General features: G+C 38.7%; 1 protein-coding gene across 17 annotated transcripts in view; it reads left to right on the top strand.

Annotated features, from left to right (window-relative positions):
* Window positions 1-17202, top strand: part of MYCBP2 (MYC binding protein 2) — a 286215-nt gene extending 269013 nt beyond the window's left edge. For 16 of the 17 annotated variants that reach the window (XM_077973872.1, XM_028837602.2, XM_015121243.3 and 13 more), the window contains 8 exons: window positions 51-183; window positions 1760-1863; window positions 2983-3171; window positions 4298-4405; window positions 5648-5857; window positions 9632-9739; window positions 10383-10548; window positions 16367-17202. In XM_077973872.1, the coding sequence (XP_077829998.1) occupies window positions 51-183; window positions 1760-1863; window positions 2983-3171; window positions 4298-4405; window positions 5648-5857; window positions 9632-9739; window positions 10383-10548; window positions 16367-16482 (1134 nt within the window). In that variant the 3' untranslated portion in view covers window positions 16483-17202. The remainder of the gene's footprint in view (window positions 1-50; window positions 184-1759; window positions 1864-2982; window positions 3172-4297; window positions 4406-5647; window positions 5858-9631; window positions 9740-10382; window positions 10549-16366) is intronic. The other variant, XM_028837604.2, reaches the window with a different exon arrangement.
* The last annotated feature ends 2268 nt before the right edge of the window (window positions 17203-19470 follow it).

Raw genomic sequence — 19470 nt, 5'->3', positions numbered from 1 at the left:
TCAGTGTGATAAATAAGCATATTTTTCCCTGTTCTTTAATGAAATAATAGGTCTTCAAAGAAGAAGAAGAAGCTATAAAGGTTGACCTTCATGAAGGTTGTGGTAGAACCAAATTGTTCTGGTTGATGGCACTAGCAGATTCTAAAACAATGAAGGCAATGGTGGAATTCCGAGAACACACAGGTAAAAGGTTTAAAGATTAAGCCACGCCTTTAAAACTCACAAAAAAGATTAAACCATGCTGACTTATTATAACTAAACTGTGAATAATTTTGAGTGATATTCTGATGTTTAATTATGACATCATTGTTCACTGTCTACGTTATTATATTTACTAAATATATAGTGTTCTATGGTGGAGAGAGCATTAGACCAAAAGTCAAAAAACCTGATATGCCACTAACTAGCTGTGTGGCCTCGAGCACGTCACTTAACCTCTCTGGAACTCATTGACTTCATTTATAAAGTGAGAGGGTCACAACTAATGGGGCTCCATAGATAAAATAGATTTCTACTGATAATTCCCTTCTAGTTCTGCTAGTTGTTGCCCCACAATAAAAATTGCTGTACTTGTTGATCACTAAGATCTCTATTTATTATAAAGTTGTATGATTTCATGATATTTTTCGAGATTTTTGTAGACCTAATGCTTCTGAAGGTTTTGTGAATGGTACTGTTTCCATTGATAGCAATAAAGTAATTAACAAAAATGAATAAACATTAAACAAAAAGTAACTTATGTATGTTAAATGTATTTTTATCTCTAAAACATAGTTTTCATTTTGCTGTTTTTCTAAAGTAAATCTTGTATATTCCTAGTTCAAAGTTATGTTGAATCTTACAAATTCTCAGTTTTCAGCACATCTGCAGTCTGTCATTTGACTGACACAAACTTCCAATGTTGGAGTTAGGTGTAAATCTGAATCAATTGAATTCTAGGGTGACTTTTCATGCTGCAAAGGCATGACCTTCTTTTCTTATAGCTGATTTCTTCCTCCTATAATCTGTCAGTGCTGTATATTACATTAATAAATGTTCTAATGTCAAACCATCCTTGTAGTCATGATATAAACTATCCTTTTTAAATAGATTTTTCTGTAAATATTGCTGAATTCAATAATTGATATTAATTATAGTTAGATTTTTATATCTGTGTTTAAAAATCAGCTTGGTCTGTAATTTTCAAACCTTCACATTCTTTTTCTTATTGCTCTGTTCTTGTTTTATGGATTCTGTTTCTTCTTTAAGTATTTCAAACATATTTAAATTCCTTTTCAAATTGCAGAGTTCCTGAGGTAGGAATTCTGTTTTTCAAGTTTCATACTCTGATGATAGGCTTTATACTATGCCTTATAATTTTGTTATATAAAGATACTTAAAGATTTCCCTAACTTCTGTGTAGTTTTATTTAATTTTTGGGTTTTTTTTTTATGGTATTGTGCATTTGGAGTCAGGGGCTTGTCACATCTTCTCAGTCTGGTAACTTGACTAGAAGTCTAGTCTGTTTCTTTCACTGAAAAAAATATGTTAGTCAAGAATGTGTTTGGCTTCAGATAGGTCTTTAATTTCTTTTTTGTGTGTGTCATTATTTACTTTATAATTAGGACAACTTAGAAACCTTCCGTTCTAAAACTGTCAGGCTGATTTACCAAGGATAGCAACTGATATAAACCTAGTTTGCTTTTTAAAATTTAGTTCTGTTAAAATATGTGGAAAACATATCCATCAGAAGGATTTTTATTTTTCTGCTTGAACCTAGGCAAACCCACCACGAGTAGCTCAGAAGCATGTCGCTTCTGTGGTTCCAGGAGTGGAACAGAGTTATCTGCTGTTGGCAGTGTTTGTTCTGATGCAGATTGCCAGGTGAGTATATAGTGACACAGGCTATCCCATTGAGCAATGGTCCATGTTCCCCTGTGACACCTTTACTTCACATAGATAAGAGTTATAGCTCAGCATCACTACAGCGTCCTAAATGAATGTATTACCTATGTGAAGCGTCAAATGCATTACCAAAGTTGGAGAATGGGTCAAATAAAGCTCTCAAGCCCAAACCACACTCTTTTTGTGTGTTTCTGTTACCATGATCATTTGTATTTAATGTTTACTTTTGTATTAGAAACAGTTAAAAATTTATGAACTGTATTTCCTTTATCCCTTACACACATTATTCACTTATTTCCTTAAAATACATTTTCAACATCTAAAAGTTCTTTAGTCCTGAACATATATAAACATATTCTATGTTGTCCAAATGTTTTTGGTTTCTCAATTCATTTAATAAGAATGTGGATATGCTCAGAGAGTGAGAGGTACCTTTTTAAAAAAAAAAAAAAAAAAACACGTTTTGGTGATGCAGGGAGTGGTGACTGGGAAATTATACATTGGGGAGCTTTTTTTTTTTTTTTTTTGAGACAAGAGTTTGGCTCTGTCGCCCAGGCTGCAGTACAGTGGCGTGATCTCGGCTCACTGCAACCTCCGCCTCCCGGGTTCAAGTGATTCTCCTGCCTCAGCCTCCTGAGTAGCTGGGATTACAGGCGCGCGCCACCACGCCTGGTTAATTTTTGTATTTTTAGTAGAGACAGGGTTTCACCATCTTGGTCAGGCTGGTCTCGAACTCCTGACCTCGTGACCTCAGCCTCACAATGTGCTGGGATTACAGGTGTAAGCCACGACTCCCAGCCAGGAACTTTTTGCTTCATATCTGTGCATGATAACAAAGATGAAATTATAATTCACTTATCAGCATTCCCTTTATAGAGAGTGGCATTTTTTAAAAATCTCATCAAAAAAACCAGACTTTGTTAAGAAACCTAATTTATATTCAAACAAAGATTAGAAATAACTTTACTTTGTTGTTACTTGGCCTGCATAGATACTTCCTGTGGGAAAATAATCTGTGGAAATTTATATAATAAGGAAAATTACCAGAATGTGTGCCTTTTTAAATACTTGTGTAACATTGTAATTCATCTTTAACAGGAATATGCCAAGATAGCCTGTAGTAAGACGCATCCTTGTGGCCATCCATGCGGGGGTGTTAAAAACGAAGAGCACTGTCTGCCCTGTCTACACGGCTGTGACAAAAGTGCCACAAGCCTGAAGCAAGATGCCGATGACATGTGTATGATATGTTTCACCGAAGCGCTCTCAGCAGCACCAGCCATTCAGGTTGCCTCAGCTTTTAAAGTATTGAATGTATCCAGACATTAACATGGGGAATATATTTGTCAAATAAACAGTTGATTGAGGCCGGGCGCGGTGGCTTACGCCTGTAATCTCGGCACTTTGGGAGGCCGAGGCGGGCAGATCACAAGGTCAGGAGATCGAGATGATCCTGGCTAACACAGTGAAACCTCGTCTCTACTAAAAATACAAAAAAAAAAAAAAAAAACTAGCTGGGCGTGGTGGCGGGCGCCTGTAGTCCCAGCTACTCGAGAGGCTGAAGCAGGAGAATGGCATGAACCTGGGAGATGGAGCTTGCAGTGAGCCGAGATCATGCCACTGCACTCCAGCCAGGGCAACACAACCAGACTCAGTCTCAAAAAAAAAAAAAAAAAAAGTTGATTGAAAATTTTTTTTTATATCGCTAGGCAGAAGTGTTCTTTTAATCTGTGCATCTGCCAGGCTAATGAGGAGTAAATTCTGCCTCTTTATGCTGTGCTTCCTATGTTGCATGCTCAGCATTAGTTTGTGAATTTGTGTGAGCCTCTACAATCAACAGAATGTATAAAATGTTCAGGGGGGATTATTAGATTATCCCCCAATAGCTAAGGCTCTTCTTAATTTCCAAAATCCAGAATGGTATTTTTACAACATTATATAATTGATCTATACATAATAAATACTTTTATACATATATAAGTTACTGTGCACTCAATAAGTTTTTTTAACTTTTACCCGTTGCTTATATTTTCAGTTCTCATGATTCCAAGATAATAATAGTCTCCAAAACAAAATCATAAATCAGTAATTTCTTCTTTCTGTGAGATACAAAATTGAATAATTTTACATTTTTTCCTAACTTGGCTTACTTTATGTAGGTGGCATTAATATATGAATGGTAAAAAAGTAGGAGAAGCCGAAGGCCTAGTTAGTAGTGTCCCAATTTACTATAATGAAATTTAGTAAATAATAATGTCCCAATTTCAGTGTCCCATTGAATTTTCATTATAGCAAATTTCTTGATTTTTCTCTTACCTTCTTTAAGTAGTGCCTTGCATTAAATAATCTCCCAGTCACTCAACTGTTTATCATTATTATATTTGCTTATGTCCTTTTCTTTTCTTTATTTAAGCTGGATTGTAGTCACGTATTCCACTTACAGTGCTGTCGGCGAGTTTTAGAAAATCGATGGCTTGGCCCAAGGATAACATTTGGATTTATATCTTGTCCCATTTGTAAGGTATGGAAAGAATCTGAAATCGTGTACTTTCTTTTGCTTTTGTTCTTTCTTTTCACCTTTCAAAATAAACATATGTCAGCATTTCTTGGTTTCCTCTCCAGTTTACGTTTTACACACCAGTCACTAGCAATTTCTTCCATTCTCATTCATGTGGAATGAGAGAGATAGAAACAGAGAGAATATAATCTCTCTGTTATAATGCATCTCAAAACAGTAATTGTCCATTTAAAACTGATTACACTCTGTTAAACATATTACATGAAAAAGTTCATTTAAACATCCTGATGCATTAAGGGGCATGCATCTCTACTCAGACCACCAGAGAGGTCAGTTGACATAACATGACAACGACTACTAAAAAGAATGATCCTCTGGTGTTTGTAAAAACTGATACCTGCCATTAAAGAGTGAAATTGGAACCCTCAGTACCACTAGAACAGATTCTTTTAGAGCTTAGTTAAAACAAGGAGAAAGTTCTTGGCATTTTGACACGTTTCTACAAAGGTACTCAGCAAGTAGGAAGTTGTTTTGGCAAGCTAATAATGATTAACAAAAAGCTCTTTTTAAAGAGTGTGGCAGCATTTTCCCTATTCATCTTTCCTTTTTGTTCTATTAAGCTGTTCCTATTTTCTTATCTTCATATTTGCAAACTAATATGAAGAGTATAATATGGAAAGACTTAGTACAATCATTGTCTAGATAGACTGAGGAATAATCAAAAAGATTGTAGTATTTTGCTCTCCCCTCTCATATGTTGCCGCAAATATTAATAGATACATGAAGGTTTTATAGCAAATACTACCTGTTCACTTCTGTCACCTGGCATTCTGCCTTCCCCTCAAGGAAGCATTACACACACACACACACACACACACACACACACACACACACACACACACACACACACACACACACAGACAGCGTGTCTTATTTGTGGCAGCAAGGTAACTTTATTTCCACAATAGCTAGGGCAACAGGAGATATATTTCAGACTCAGGAAATATAAAGCTAATAAAATGGAATTTTCATTCTCTGTGTCCCGTTTGCCCCATTTTCCCTGCTCTTGGGAAAATATGGGCTTCTAAAGACTTTACAGGGTGTTTTTCAAATGACATTTTATTTAGAATATGTGTGCTGTGTGGTTATCTTCTAGCACAATGCTTGGCACTTAGGTGCATAGTAAGTATGTGTTGAGTTGATTGATAAATGATTCTTCTAAAGGATGTTCATTTTTTATTGCAGAACAAAATTAATCACATAGTACTAAAAGACCTACTTGATCCAATAAAAGAACTCTATGAGGATGTCAGAAGAAAAGCCTTAATGAGATTGGAATATGAAGGTCTGCATAAGAGTGAAGCTATCACAACTCCTGGTGTGAGGTTTTATAATGACCCAGCTGGCTATGCAATGAATCGATATGCATATTATGTCTGCTACAAATGCAGAAAGGTATGCTATAAATTATACTGAGAAGTTTTAAAAACTAGAGCTTACCTATATGATTAAGAATTCAAATTGTACAGTGATATCTAATTATTCCATCTTAAGCCTGAAGTTAAAAATAAGATAGCTTGGTACAATGTTTCCCAATGTTTCCAGTAAAACTAGTTTACTTAACTTGTTTGGGGATTCTTTATTTAACCTGAACAAACTTTTGGAGACATGCAGTATTTCTGTATACAAGCCACTTCCCATCAGTAATAACCTGTTTGCCCAGGGCAATTCTTTCTCTAATAAACTTCTCTCACTTGACTCTGCTAACCATTCCTTCCTTAAAACTCTTAATTCCTTGGCTTCCAGGACAGCACTCTCTTTTTCTGTCCTCCTTCCTTCCTGGTCAATTATCTTTAACTACTTCTTTTTTTTTTTTTTAACCTACCCCTTACATATTTGTTTTCCCAGAGCTCCGTTCTTGGCTACTTAATAAATACTTCTTACCTTGAGTGACCTCTTTTACATCTATACCTTCACCACGTATACCTTTATGACCTTCCAAAATTGTTGAGATTTAGTTACAAATATCCAACTGTGTACCAGACATTTGAATCTTTCACACATACTTCAGAGTTCACGTGTCAGGTATTATATTCATCAGTCTTGGCCGGGCACAGTGGCTTACACGTGTAATCCCAGCACTTTGGGAGGCCAAGGTAGGCGGATTTCTTGAGCTCAGGAGTTTGAGACCACCCAGGGCAAGATGGCAAAACCCCATCTCTACAAAAACTACAAAATTTAGACAGGTAGGTTGGCATGTACCTGCAGTCTCAGCTACTTGGGGGACTGAAGCAGGGGAATCGCTTGAGTCCAGGGGGTTGAGGCTGCAATGAGCTGTGTTCATGCCACTGCAGTCCAGCCTGGGTGACACAGTGAGACCCTGTCTCAAAAAAAAAAAAAAAAATGACTTTACCAGTCTCTGATCTTTATTGACAAAATCCTATCAATTCTGTCTTCAGATCTCTCTTGAGTCCTTTTTTCTTTCCATTACATCTCCAGCAAACCTAATCATTTTCCTTGGTAATTACAGTAGCCTTCTTCCTGAGCTTGGGTGTAGAACCCGTAATTCCTCCATTGCATCCCTTACACTGCTGCTAATTAATACTTCTAGATCTGAAATCTAATTGTATCATTTTTCTACTATAATACCGTAGCCCAGTCTCCCTCTCCAGTCTCATCTCCGAAGGTGCTATCATTTGCTCTACATTTGCTACAACATACCAAATAACTTACATTTCCCAGACTCAGCCCTGTCTGCCCACCCACTGACACCCCCCTGCCATTGCACAGTCCATTGCTGTTCAAAGGATGCTCTTCTCTACCTCCACCTACAAATTTTACTCTGACCTGGCACCCCCAGCCCCATACACACATGCTGTCATGCAGAGCCTAATCTGTCTTGTCATACCTCAGCCTTCAGCTCAGGTTTCACCTCCTCTGTAACATGCCTCCATCTCACTTCCATCAACACCACCACATGATTTTGGTATCTTGCAGGCGTCTAGCATAGTACCACTTATTCTGCATTGTGACTACTGGACCACTTATCTCTCTGCCCCACTTGATAAGTTCCTTGAGTAGCATAGTACTGCCTATTCTGCATCATGACTACCACTTATCACTCTGCACCACTTGATAAGTTCCTTGAGTAGCATAGTACTGCCTATTCTGCATCATGACTACCACTTATCACTCTGCACCACTTGATAAGTTCCTTGAGGACACAGACTATGTTTTTTCATTTTTCCATCTCTAGTACTTGGCACTTATTAGATACAGAGTTAAGTGGAGAGTGAATAAATGAGTGAACGAATGACTACGTGAGAAAGATGCATAGTCCCCCAGTGTAGCCAAAAGAAAATACAGGATGAATGGATGTCTGAGTAGCGAGATGATAGCTAGAAAGGCAGATAGATACGTGCACACCCAATAGTGTACATTTATGAAACTTGTATTGTTACAAATAACAAAATAGTATTTCTGTGCGTTTCATGTACTAAACATTATAAATGAATATTGTGCTATTTCAGAGTAGCAATCAAATGTTTAGGAAGCCAAGCAGAGGATATAGAAAAGTGAAACAGCTGGAGTAAGCAGTCCCCAGGACAAACCAAAATACTTCCAGGGTTAGGTTTAGCTGGTGAACGACCGTTTATAACCTCTGCATCAGTGGATCCTGTCTTTGAACCTGTTTTTCTAGTATAAGTAATAGATTTATATTGACTCAGTTTGTTTATTCCCAATCCGGACATAGCTTTTTCACTACGAGACATGATGTGCATGCAAATTGTCCCAGTTCCTTGGTGTCACTTATTCTCTGCCCAGGGCAAAATACAGATAAATCACCCATCATGATATTTTTATTTATTCATGATAATTTTATTTATTCAAATTCTATTCAATTGTCTCTATTGGAAATTGTTGAGTTCCTGCCTATTGCATAACTTTATAACTATGAGCAGTATTGTGAATAGAATTACCAAATTTGCCTTTTTTTTTTTTTTTTTTTTTTTTTTTGAGATGGGGTCTCACGTTTTACCCAGGCTGGAGTGCAGTGGCATGATCTCAGCTCACTGCAGCCTCCACCTCCTGGGCTCAAACAAGCCTTCCACCTGTGGCTCCTGAGTAGCTGGGACCACAGGTCCACACCACCACACCTGGCTAATTTGTTTGCTTGTTTGTATTTTTGATAGAGATGGGTTTTGCCATGTTGCCCGGGCTGGTCTTGAACTCCTGAGCTCAAGGAATCTGTCTGCCTCACCCTCCCAAAGTGCTGGGATTACAGGTGTGAGCCACCATGCCCAGCCTGCCTTTCCTTCTTAAAAAATGTGTGATCAGAAGATGCTTAAAAGTACTTTTTTCTTTCCCATTAGCCTTGGAATTATGATTCTATACTAATTACTTTTGCAGTATTATAAATTGAGAATTGCTAAGCATATTTATTAAAATAGTAGAAGGGAATATATATTTTAACATTTCAAAATGAGAAAAGTTTCTCAAACTTGACCCTGAAAAAAGCATACCTTTTACTACTTAACATTCTGTTGATATTTATTTGGAATATTATGCTTTTTTGTCATTTTGTTTTAATAGGACAATGTATCTCCCTACTTTAAACGTGAATCCATTTGAGAATCGAAATAGCTTTAGGCCAGGCATGGTGGCTCATGCCAATAATCCCAGCATTTTGGGAGGCCAAGGCAGGAGGATCACCTGAGCCCAGGAATTTGAGACCAGCCTGGGCAGCATAGGGAGACCCTGTATCTACAGATAATTAAACAATTAGCCAGGCATGGTGGTGTGCACCTATGATCCTAGCTACTCAGGAGGTTGAGTTGGGCGGATCGCCTGAGCCCGAGAGGTTGAGGCTATAGGGAGCCATGATTGTGCCACTGTGCTCCAGCCTGGGCAACAGAGTGAGACCCTGTCTCAAAGAAACAGAGAGAGAGGAGGAAGAGGAGAAGAGAAGGGGAGGAAGGGAAGGAGGGAAGTAAGGAAGGGAAGGAAGGAGGGGAAGAAAGAAAAAGAAGAAATAGTTTTATTTTTTACCCTGATCCACCCTACATACAGTCAGCAATATGGGCATGTACTTGGCATTTCAAGGGATGGTCTAGTAGATATTAGTATTTTCTAAAACCCCTTGATCTGACTTTCACTATGCCCATACTGTATCTCCCATGCCAGAGTTTTATTTTTTCCTGCTGTAATCTAGATGTGTTTTCTCCACAGGCATATTTTGGTGGTGAAGCTCGCTGTGATGCTGAGGCTGGACAGGGAGATGATTATGATCCCAGAGAGCTCATTTGTGGTGCCTGTTCTGATGTTTCCAGGGCTCAGGTAGGCAAGACATTGTATTAGAAACAACAGTTTAGAAATGTTAAATAATATTTTTTTTAAACAATAATATGGTGGGAATATAAATCAGGCTTTTCTCCTCAGTATTTTCTGATATTTGTTCAGTGTTGTATAATTTTTCACATTATTTCATATATATTATTACCTTTGGGTAATTATTTTATAATTTTGTCTTCCATGAAATGATCACCATAGTTAAACAATGTAATAAATTTACTTATTTTCTTAGTTTCTTAAACCTGCAGTGAAACTTTTAGGTTTTCCCCTCTTCAGTGAAATATTCCCAGTATATCTGTGAGATTATGAGAGAGGTTAATTTCATTAATTTTCAGTTTGACAGGCCATAAAACATTCATAAAGAAATTAAGTAGCTTGCTTATTAAATCAGATAGATTATGATGGAAATGGGATTAGAACTTGGATCTTTGTCCAGACCTTTTGGGCAGAGCCACATATTTATTTGTTAGTTTTCAAACATGTGTATCATCAGTTTTTCAATCAATTTTTAGAGTTATGTATGCCCTCAAAATATGAATTAAGGAGCTATCTATGTATATGCCTATCTTAAGTGTGATTGAAATAGTCTCACTATGATCTTGTGTCTGTCTCTTCTCTTTTGCTATAGATGTGTCCCAAACATGGCACAGACTTTTTGGAATATAAATGTCGCTACTGCTGTTCAGTGGCTGTCTTTTTCTGTTTTGGAACAACACATTTTTGTAATGCTTGTCATGATGATTTTCAAAGAATGACTAGCATTCCTAAGGAAGAACTACCACACTGTCCTGCAGGTATGCTTTCAATGTTTTAAAATCACGATTATGATCTATATACCGTAGTTTCATGTAAACATTAATATGAACGCTCTTTGTTTCAAGTGACAGAAACTCAATTCAAACTAGTCTAAAGAAGCAGGAGGAATTCCTTGATCCTTGTAAGCATAGGACTTTCTGGGTGAAGTAGGAAGCAAGCTGATCATCGTGAGTGAGGAGTTAGCTCTGACGGAGCAGATCTCTCGGGGAGTGAGAATGCAGTCTACTAAGGATTGGTGAAAAGATGGCTGTTCAGCACTAAAAAGTCATATGAAGTTCAATATTACAAAACCATTTAAAAGGATTCAGTGGTTTTTTTTTTTTTTTAATGAAGCCTGGAACCATTGCCATAGAATGAACAAATGATTTAATCTAGAATGGCTGGGAATCAGCAGTGTAGTGAGCATCAGAAAGTCAAGGGAATTAAAGAAACCACTCAGAATACAGGAAAAATGATTGTCTATGAAAAGCAGGCTGAGGGGAAAGAAGTATGAAACCAAAAAGAAGCTAAAAGTACTGGAAGAGGACAGGAAGCTGCTGGTAACAGTGAATTGGAATACCAGGCTTCACGGAAGTGAGAGAAGTGGAAGGAGAGGTCCATGCGACCATAGGAGAGAATTTTACATATGATGTATCTGAAATTAGTGAAAATACATGCACAAGTACATACAACACAATATACCGTGTTGTCAAAGCTGGAAAACACATACTGCCATCTGTTGCTTATCAGAGTGCAAGTGACAGACCTCTCTGGAAAACAGCTTGATAGTGCCTCTCAGAATTACCGGTGTGTGAACCCTTCAGCACTCCCTCTTCAGGGATATAGCTACAAATGTGAGGACAATAAAAAAGGGCAAATAAACAAGGTTATTAACTACAGCATTGCTGTGATCATAAAAATGTATAAACAATGCTAGTATCCAGTAGGGTAGTAGCTAATATTATAAATCAGTAAAAAAAAAAAAAAAGGCGTTTCTGTGTGCTGATTTGGAAAGATATTTAGGAGATAGTATCAGATGAAAAAAGCAAATTAGACCGGGTTGGGTGGCTGACACCTGTAATCCCAGCACTATGGGAGGGCAGGGTGGGTGGATCACTTGAGGTCAGAAGTACAAGACCAGCCTGGCCAACATGGTGAAACCCCATCTCTACTAAAAATACAAAAATTAGCCAGGCATGGTGGCGGGCACCTGTAATCCAAGCTACTTGTGAGGCTGAGGCCGGAGAATCACTTGAGCCTGAGAGGTGGAGGTTGCAGTGAGCCAAGATTGCGCCACTGCACTCCAGCCTGGGCGACAGAGCTGTTTCAAAAAAAAAAAAAAGCAAATTGCAGAACAGGGTATGTAGTATGCTGCCTTTTGTAAGAGGGAAAATTAGACTATCTAGTCATATTTACATAGAGAAACCCCTGGAAAGATACTCAAGAAACTAATACTATTGATTAACTATTGGGAAAAACAAGAAAAAGATGAGGGTAGAGACCGGGGAAGTGGCTTCCAATCGTATCATTTTTAACAGTTTGATTTTAAACCATGTGAAACATATACTATCCATTTCAAAATAAAGATAAGTAGGGTTTTTTCAAGTATGACTACTTTTTACCATTTGCTCATGTCAAAAATTGTTTTACTGTTTCTCCTCAAATACTGTTTTTTTAGATAGAAGTAGCAGGCTTTGAAGGAAGCAAGGTCAGAATGATGTGAAGCCAAGGTTATGTAGGATAATAGACAGAATAGAGATGTGAGCCATGCATGGAGGGAGGGGATGATGTGTTGGAGATCAGCAAGTGAAGGGAGTGTGGAAAGGGCAGTATTCTAGATGACTCTAGATGACTTTAGCTTGGAGGAAGGGCAATTACTGAATGAAAGTTGTAGGTTGTGGTCTGGAAATGGGAACCAAGAGAAAGATCAGTCACACATTGTAACCATATGACTGGAGGAGCTTGGGAGATAACCAGCCTCCAGTTGAGAAAGATTTAAGGCAAGCAGTGTCTTCAGGAGAAATCTAGATTTTACTTAAAGTTTCCTCTGCCTTAAGAAACAGAAACAAGTATGCTAAAAATAAGGAAGTTAACAATGAAACAAGTTCAGAGAACTCAGTGGTGGGTAGTACCTGAGAGAGGAGGGTCAGGCTTCCCCTCATACAGTCACAGGATCAGGGCAGCCAACACAAAGGAATCACAGGAGGGAGGCAGGGGAGGAGCCAGAGTCGGCAGAAGGAAGGAATGACCTCGGTCCTGGGCATTTTCACACATGCTTTCTCAATTTTTACAACCTACGAGGAGATGGTATTAGCCCTATGTTATCAAATGGAAAACTGAGGGCTAGGGAGGTTAATGAACTGGCCTAAGAAGTACACTGAGATTGAGGTATACTCTCCCAGCCTCACACATCCCTCGAACTCATCCATTCATTTAGAGAACTGGAATAGAATAAAGGAGATCCCACAGGGATATGGGTAGGGAAGATGGCCATATACAGTTTACTTAGAAGGACAGAAGAAGCAATTCTCTAACCACTCTCAACCCTGTTAATTCTAATATTTTTAGATAATCAGTCTTCATCCGTTCAAGCCGCTATAACAAAATACTGTAAACTCGGTAGCTTATGAACAGTGGAAATTTATTCTCACAGTTCTGGAGACCAGGAAGTCTAAGATCTAGGAACCAGCAGATGAGGTGTCTGGTGAGGGCCCACTTTCAGCCTCATAGGTGGCGCTTTCTTGCTGTTGTGGAAGGGCAGGGGGCCTCTCCTGGGTCACATTTATAGAACAGCACTAATCCTATTCATGGGTTCCACCCCATGACCTCATCACCTCCCACAACTCTACCTCCTAACACCATAACATTGGTGTTACTGTTGTAGTCTCAGCAGTGCACCAAGATATAATAGTCTCTCATTGTCTGAGATAATGCCCGGAGTTCTTTTTCCTATCTCCAAGATGATTAAGGAGCACAGACAGGAAGATGAGGTTAGAGCGAAAGTTTAACAAGCAAAAGAAGAAAGCTCTCTGCCAGCAGAGAAGGGGACCCAAACGGAGTGCTCCCTATGAGGCTGGGGCCCAGGGTTTTTATGGACTGGAAAGGGGAAGGAATGGGCTTAGTCTCCCTGCTGTCTTGGAGAGAGCCTGACTCAGCTGGGCCCGGGACCTTGGCCCAGGAACCCACTGGAGCCCACTGTGCCTATGCCCACAAAAGGAGAGAGCCCCCTGACTATACGAAGGACAAAGGCATTTCTTTTTTTTCTTTTTGAGGTGGAGTGTCGCTCTGTCGCCCTGGCTGGAGTGCAGTGGCGCAATCTCGGCTCACGGCAAGCTCCGCCTCCCGGGTTCACGCCATTCTCCTGCCTCAACCTCCCGAGTAGCTGGGACTACAGGCGCCCGCCACCACGCCCGGCTAATTTTTTGTACTTGTAGTAGAAACGGAGTTTCACCGTGTTAGCCAAGTTGGTCTCGATTTCCTGACCTCGTAATCTGCCCGCCTCAGCCTCCCAAAGTACTGGGATTACAGGCGTGAGCCACCGCGCCCGACCGAACAAAGGCATTTCTATCCCAGGTCTTGTCCTTTATCTGATGGAAGGTTTTTCTATCTGTGCAGCCGTGGGCATGTCTTTAGGCACAATGCCCTGTGCTAGTTCCCTCATCGGTGCCTGCAGCTTGACTTTTTTTCCCCAGGCTGCTTTTTATGTTATATGGGGATGAGGCACTGACCTGTGGACCTGGGGCTCTCCGGGGACCCTTCCCTTGCTATCTACCTAAGGCAAACTAACTCCTTTCATTAACACGTCAGTATATAAATTTGGAGGGGCACAAACACATCGAGACCATAGCATAATCCCTTTATCCATTTCTTTCTAAAATTTTTATTGACTACCTTCTTGTGCCAGGATACTTAATCTTCACAGCACCCCATGAGTTAGGTATTGCTGTGCTTGTTTTAAAGATGAGGAATCTAAGAATCAGAAAAATTAATTTTACTTCAGTTTCATATCTACAAAATGAGGATAATAGTTTCTGCCTCCTATGACTGTTAAGCAGTTAAGTAGTTGATATACTAGAACAGTGCCTCAGTAGTAAGCACTCAGATGTTTGCAGGTGTGTTCTCACTATTTTTATTTCTCACCATCATGTTGGATTATGAACACCTCGAGGATGGGAGCCATGCACTCTTCATCTTTAATCCCAAGTACCTGACAATGCCATTCATACATTAGGCATGCAGTAAATATTTGTGGAGTAAATGACTCATTTTTTTCCTTGAAAAAACCCAAGGGCTGCAGTTTGTGTCACCACCATTGATATGTTGTGTATCTGAACTAGATCTGCCATTGAGTGTCCCCATCTTGCTCACTCTCCCCCACCCACTGGTGGGGTGGACACCAATCTGCAGTGTGATTTGAAGCAGGAGCTACTGAACTTTCTAACAGGAATAGTTAACGTTCTAGCAAACCTCTGGCATCCTCCCGTGCTGACCCATCCTGGGTCTGTTCCTGCATTTGTCTGAGGTGGCACTCATTGCTACTCTCATGCCTGTTAGCTCTAACCTGAAGTTGACTTCTCTGTCTGAGATTAGCTGTCTTCAGTTTGACACTTACTTTCATGTCTTGGTCTTACTCTTATATGGAACTTACTTTTTATTCCTCTAGATCAGGCCTCAGTTTGTGGTTGTTCAGTAATAGTAGTAATAGCCAACATTTATTGAGTATTTATACTGTGCAGGCTAAGAGCTTTATAAATGCTAGCCTTTTGTCCATCGTGGTTTCCTTATGTCAGAGATGTTTTTAACCCAGAAAAGGTAAAGTAAATGAGATGTCATTCCTCATTGATCAGTGTAAGCTCATTCCATCCAATCGCGTGATATTTTTCTCTCAAGCACAATCAGAATTTACATTTATTATTTTGAAAACTAGCTGTAGAAAACTAATGCACAGTTCCTATTCCTTCATCTACTATTAAATAGGGACTCTGCTTTCAAGTATAATAAGCCTAGCGTGTTTTCCTGACAAAGTAAGCCTCCTCGTTTCTAAAGAAACTAAAAATCTTTTTGAAATGATATGAAACCCATGACGTGAAGCACATTAATATAATAATTATCTTTTTTAAAATACTGTTTTGGGTACATTTTATACTTTGACTATTATCAACAAATTCATATCTTCCCCAAAGTGTTTTTTCCACTTTGTATTTTATAATATTGTTCATATTTTTAACCTGATCAATTTTCATTTTCCTGCTAATATCCTTCAGCTACTTTTAAAAATTACAGGAATCATTGGCCTTCCCATTTTACCAGTGTGTGCTTCCCATTTTACCAGTGTATGCTTTTTTATCAGTGAAGATAAAAGGGAAAACACGGCTTCTTTAAACTTAAATTTGTTTTTACTTATAGAATATTCTACACAAAAATCTCCCTGTTTTCTATTCAGAAAAATAATGTTCTGCCAGACTAAATTGAGGGGTTTTGTGACCTTTTTTGTTCATTGCTCTTTGTTTTAAAATGATATATCTAATGCATTCATTAATAGAAGAAGATCTGTAGCTCAAAGTGATCCTCTCTAGGCAGGATATAGTAAGAGATCCCGTCACTACTTCCATTATACATATCTCTGTTATGTTGAATTTTTTATAGTGAACATTTTTTACTTTTGTGATCAGAAGAAAAATTGCTAATTGTTATATTTGTATAACCATAGTGATGTTACTTCTTTGAATAACCTATCAGTGATTTACATTTCTATAAGATTTATATGTGTGTGTTCTTAAAACATTATTTTCCTTTGCCTCCTTCAAATTTATACAGGTCCCAAAGGCAAGCAGTTAGAAGGAACTGAATGTCCACTCCATGTTGTTCATCCACCCACTGGGGAAGAGTTTGCTCTGGGATGTGGAGTGTGCAGAAATGCCCACACTTTTTAGAACACTCAGATCCTTTGTCTACAGAGAGAAAAGTTGCCTTCATCCCCCAAGAGGATGCGGTAAAGTTTAAACTCTGCTCAGGATAAGGACGGGACCATTTTTACATCCATGAAAATGAACCATTCACAGTACAAGAAGGATGCCAAATACCATGTACATAATTCTTGCTATGGAAAGTTTCCCCATTATTTTGGTTTATCTTCTTTTGAACAAATGACATCAAACTTGTGAGGTGTTTGCATGTGGCCATTACCGTCATTGGCCTGTGAAGCATTGGACATTTATAGATAATTGATATAAAAGAATCGCCATGCCCATGGGCTAAGAACGATGCTGGCTTTCAAGCAAAAAAGAAAAATAATCATTGTTTATTGTATACTGCCTTTTTGTAATCCTGTACAATTGCATCACGGGTGGGGATAAAAAGAGGAATATTCTGGTTTATTTCCTAGACTGTTATTTAAAAAAAAAAAAAAATTGTGTTAGGACAGCATATAAATGTAATAAGTATCACACTGTATATAAAGATATCAATGTTTGTCCTGTATAAGAATTACTAAATTACAAATGCAATTTCATTTAAACTTCTAGGTTAAGTTTGAGCCTGAAATTTTAATGAAGTGCAATACTGAGTGTGCCTCATTATCTTGCAGCTGTAAACATATTGGAATGTACATGTCAATAAAACCACTGTACATTTTTATACAGTGATAAAGTCTACCACTGTGGGAGGTGTTGTTTGAGAAACAAAATTTAAACACCTTTAAGGTCTAAAAATCTAGTTTTCTTCAGAAAGAAATTTACTAACACAACACAATCAAAAATTTCATAACTGTTAGGAAAAATAAGAATAGTAATGAAGTGCAATGTTGGAATCTTGAACCCTAAGCAGATGATCATATATATATTCATAGGTAGATGTATTCATACCAAAGACAGAAGAAAACATTTAGGAAATTAATCAACTTCTATTTTAACTAGCAGCATTTTTAACTTTTATTTATTTATTTATTTATGAGACAGGGGCTTACACTGTCTCCCAGACTGGAGTACAGTGGCGTGATCTCAGCTCACTGCAGCCCCCACCTGGGCTCAAGCGATCCTCCAGCTTCAGCCCCCTGAGTAGCTGGGGCTACAGGCATGCACCAGCATCATGCCCAGCTAATTTTGTATCTTTCGTAGCGATGGGGTTTCACCATGTTGCCGAGGCTGGTCTCAAACTCCTAGGATCAAGCAATCCCCACCGTTTCAGCCTCCCAAAGTGCTAGGATTACAGGCGTGAGCCACTGCACCCAGCCCTTTTTGAACTGTATATAAAGTAATGAAATCAATAATTTTTATTCATTTTCTATAGACAACGGTGTGTTTAAGTACATCTTTTTGACACTTGAGTCACAAAATTGCCAAAGTATTGATTGTTGACTCATCATACATCAGATTAGCAAAAGTTTTTTTTGTTGTTGTTATTGTTTTTGAGACAGTCTCACTCTGCCGCCCACGCTGGAGTGCAGCGGCACCATCTCGGCTCACTGCAACCTCCGCCTCCCAGGTTCAAGCGATTCTCCTGCCTCAGCCTCCCCAATAGCTGGGACTACAGGCATGCGCCACCTCACCCAGCTAATTTTTGTATTTTTAGTAGGGATGGGATTTCACCAGGCTGGTCTTGAACTCCGACCTCAGGTGATCCGCTCGCCTCAGCCTCCCAAAGTTCTGGTATTACAGGCGTGAGCCACCACACCTGGCCAAGACTAGCAAAAGTTTTAATCACATTTTGTTCTAAATTCCAACTGTGGGAAATACAGAACTTAATTTGTCAATATAGAAATTACTGACAAATTTAATGACATTTGTGTTAAGCATTTATGATAAATTTAAATCAATCTTTGCCTTGAAGGAACTTAAAATATAAAACAAAGATCAGATCTAAGCACAGGTAACTATTTTATAGAATGTTCTAGTAAGTTTCATAAAAATATCCAAGCCAAATTCTTCAGGATTTAGGAAAAATCATTATTGTTTTGTTGTTATTGAGAGTGTAACTAAGAGGCCATTTAAGCTGCATTTTGAAGAAAAGGTAGCATTTCGAGCAGAGATGTGGAGAAAGGCATGAGAAATACCTAAGTAGGAAAATCTAGAATATGATCGAAGAACAGTAAGTATGAGTGTTCAGACTTAGGATTGACTGCAGATGTTTCCAGAAAACACAAAGCAGGTAGACTAAAGCTGTTCCTAGGTGCACCCCTAAGAAAACTGGAGGGGAGAATGCAGTGAGGCCACTGTGAGTATATTTGACTTAAACTTACAGGCCACAGGAATGGAACTAACCTTCAGAATGCCACACAGATAAGAGACTTTATGGACACTTAACAACTGTGAAGAATACCATCTTGCGTCAGTTAACTTTGCTGGCAAACCGGTCAGCTCAGCTGGTAAATTGTAGAGGAAAAGAAACAAACTATTGAGATGGCTTAGCTAAAAAGGCCATCTCAAGTTATGAAACGGATAAAAGCAACAAAGCCCTGTAGTGTATACTCACAATGACTTTAACTTATCTTCATTTATGAGGAAGCCACTTTTAGTCAGGATCTCTAGCACCTCAAAACCGGAGAACATAAACATCTTAGGAATAAATTATGACAAAGCACAGGAAGGGGTGGCTTTGGCAGGCATTTTTAGCTCAAGCATCCTACACACAAGGACCATCCTTCAAACACTGCGTGTAACATCCAAGGCAGGAGACAGAAAACAGAATCACAATGGTAGATGTCAGTGAATCTTTCTGGAAAGAAATTTTCTGTTACATTTTTAAGCCTAGGGAAAGCCATTTTCCTTAGTATTATGGCTAGATTGTTTAGGCCTAAAATCTCCCTATTCTATCAATAAGCTTACTTGGTTTTGTTTATGGGTTTTTTGAGTTTTTTTGTTTGTTTGTTTGTTTTGAGACAGGGTCTCGCTCTGTCACCCCAGCTGGAGTGCAGTGGTGTTATC

The sequence above is a fragment of the Macaca mulatta genome, chromosome 17, assembly GCF_049350105.2.
Source record: "Macaca mulatta isolate MMU2019108-1 chromosome 17, T2T-MMU8v2.0, whole genome shotgun sequence".
Taxonomy (NCBI): Eukaryota; Metazoa; Chordata; class Mammalia; order Primates; family Cercopithecidae; genus Macaca; species Macaca mulatta.
The sequence above is the reverse complement of the archived record's forward strand: the minus strand, read 5'-3'. Positions and strand labels throughout refer to the sequence as shown.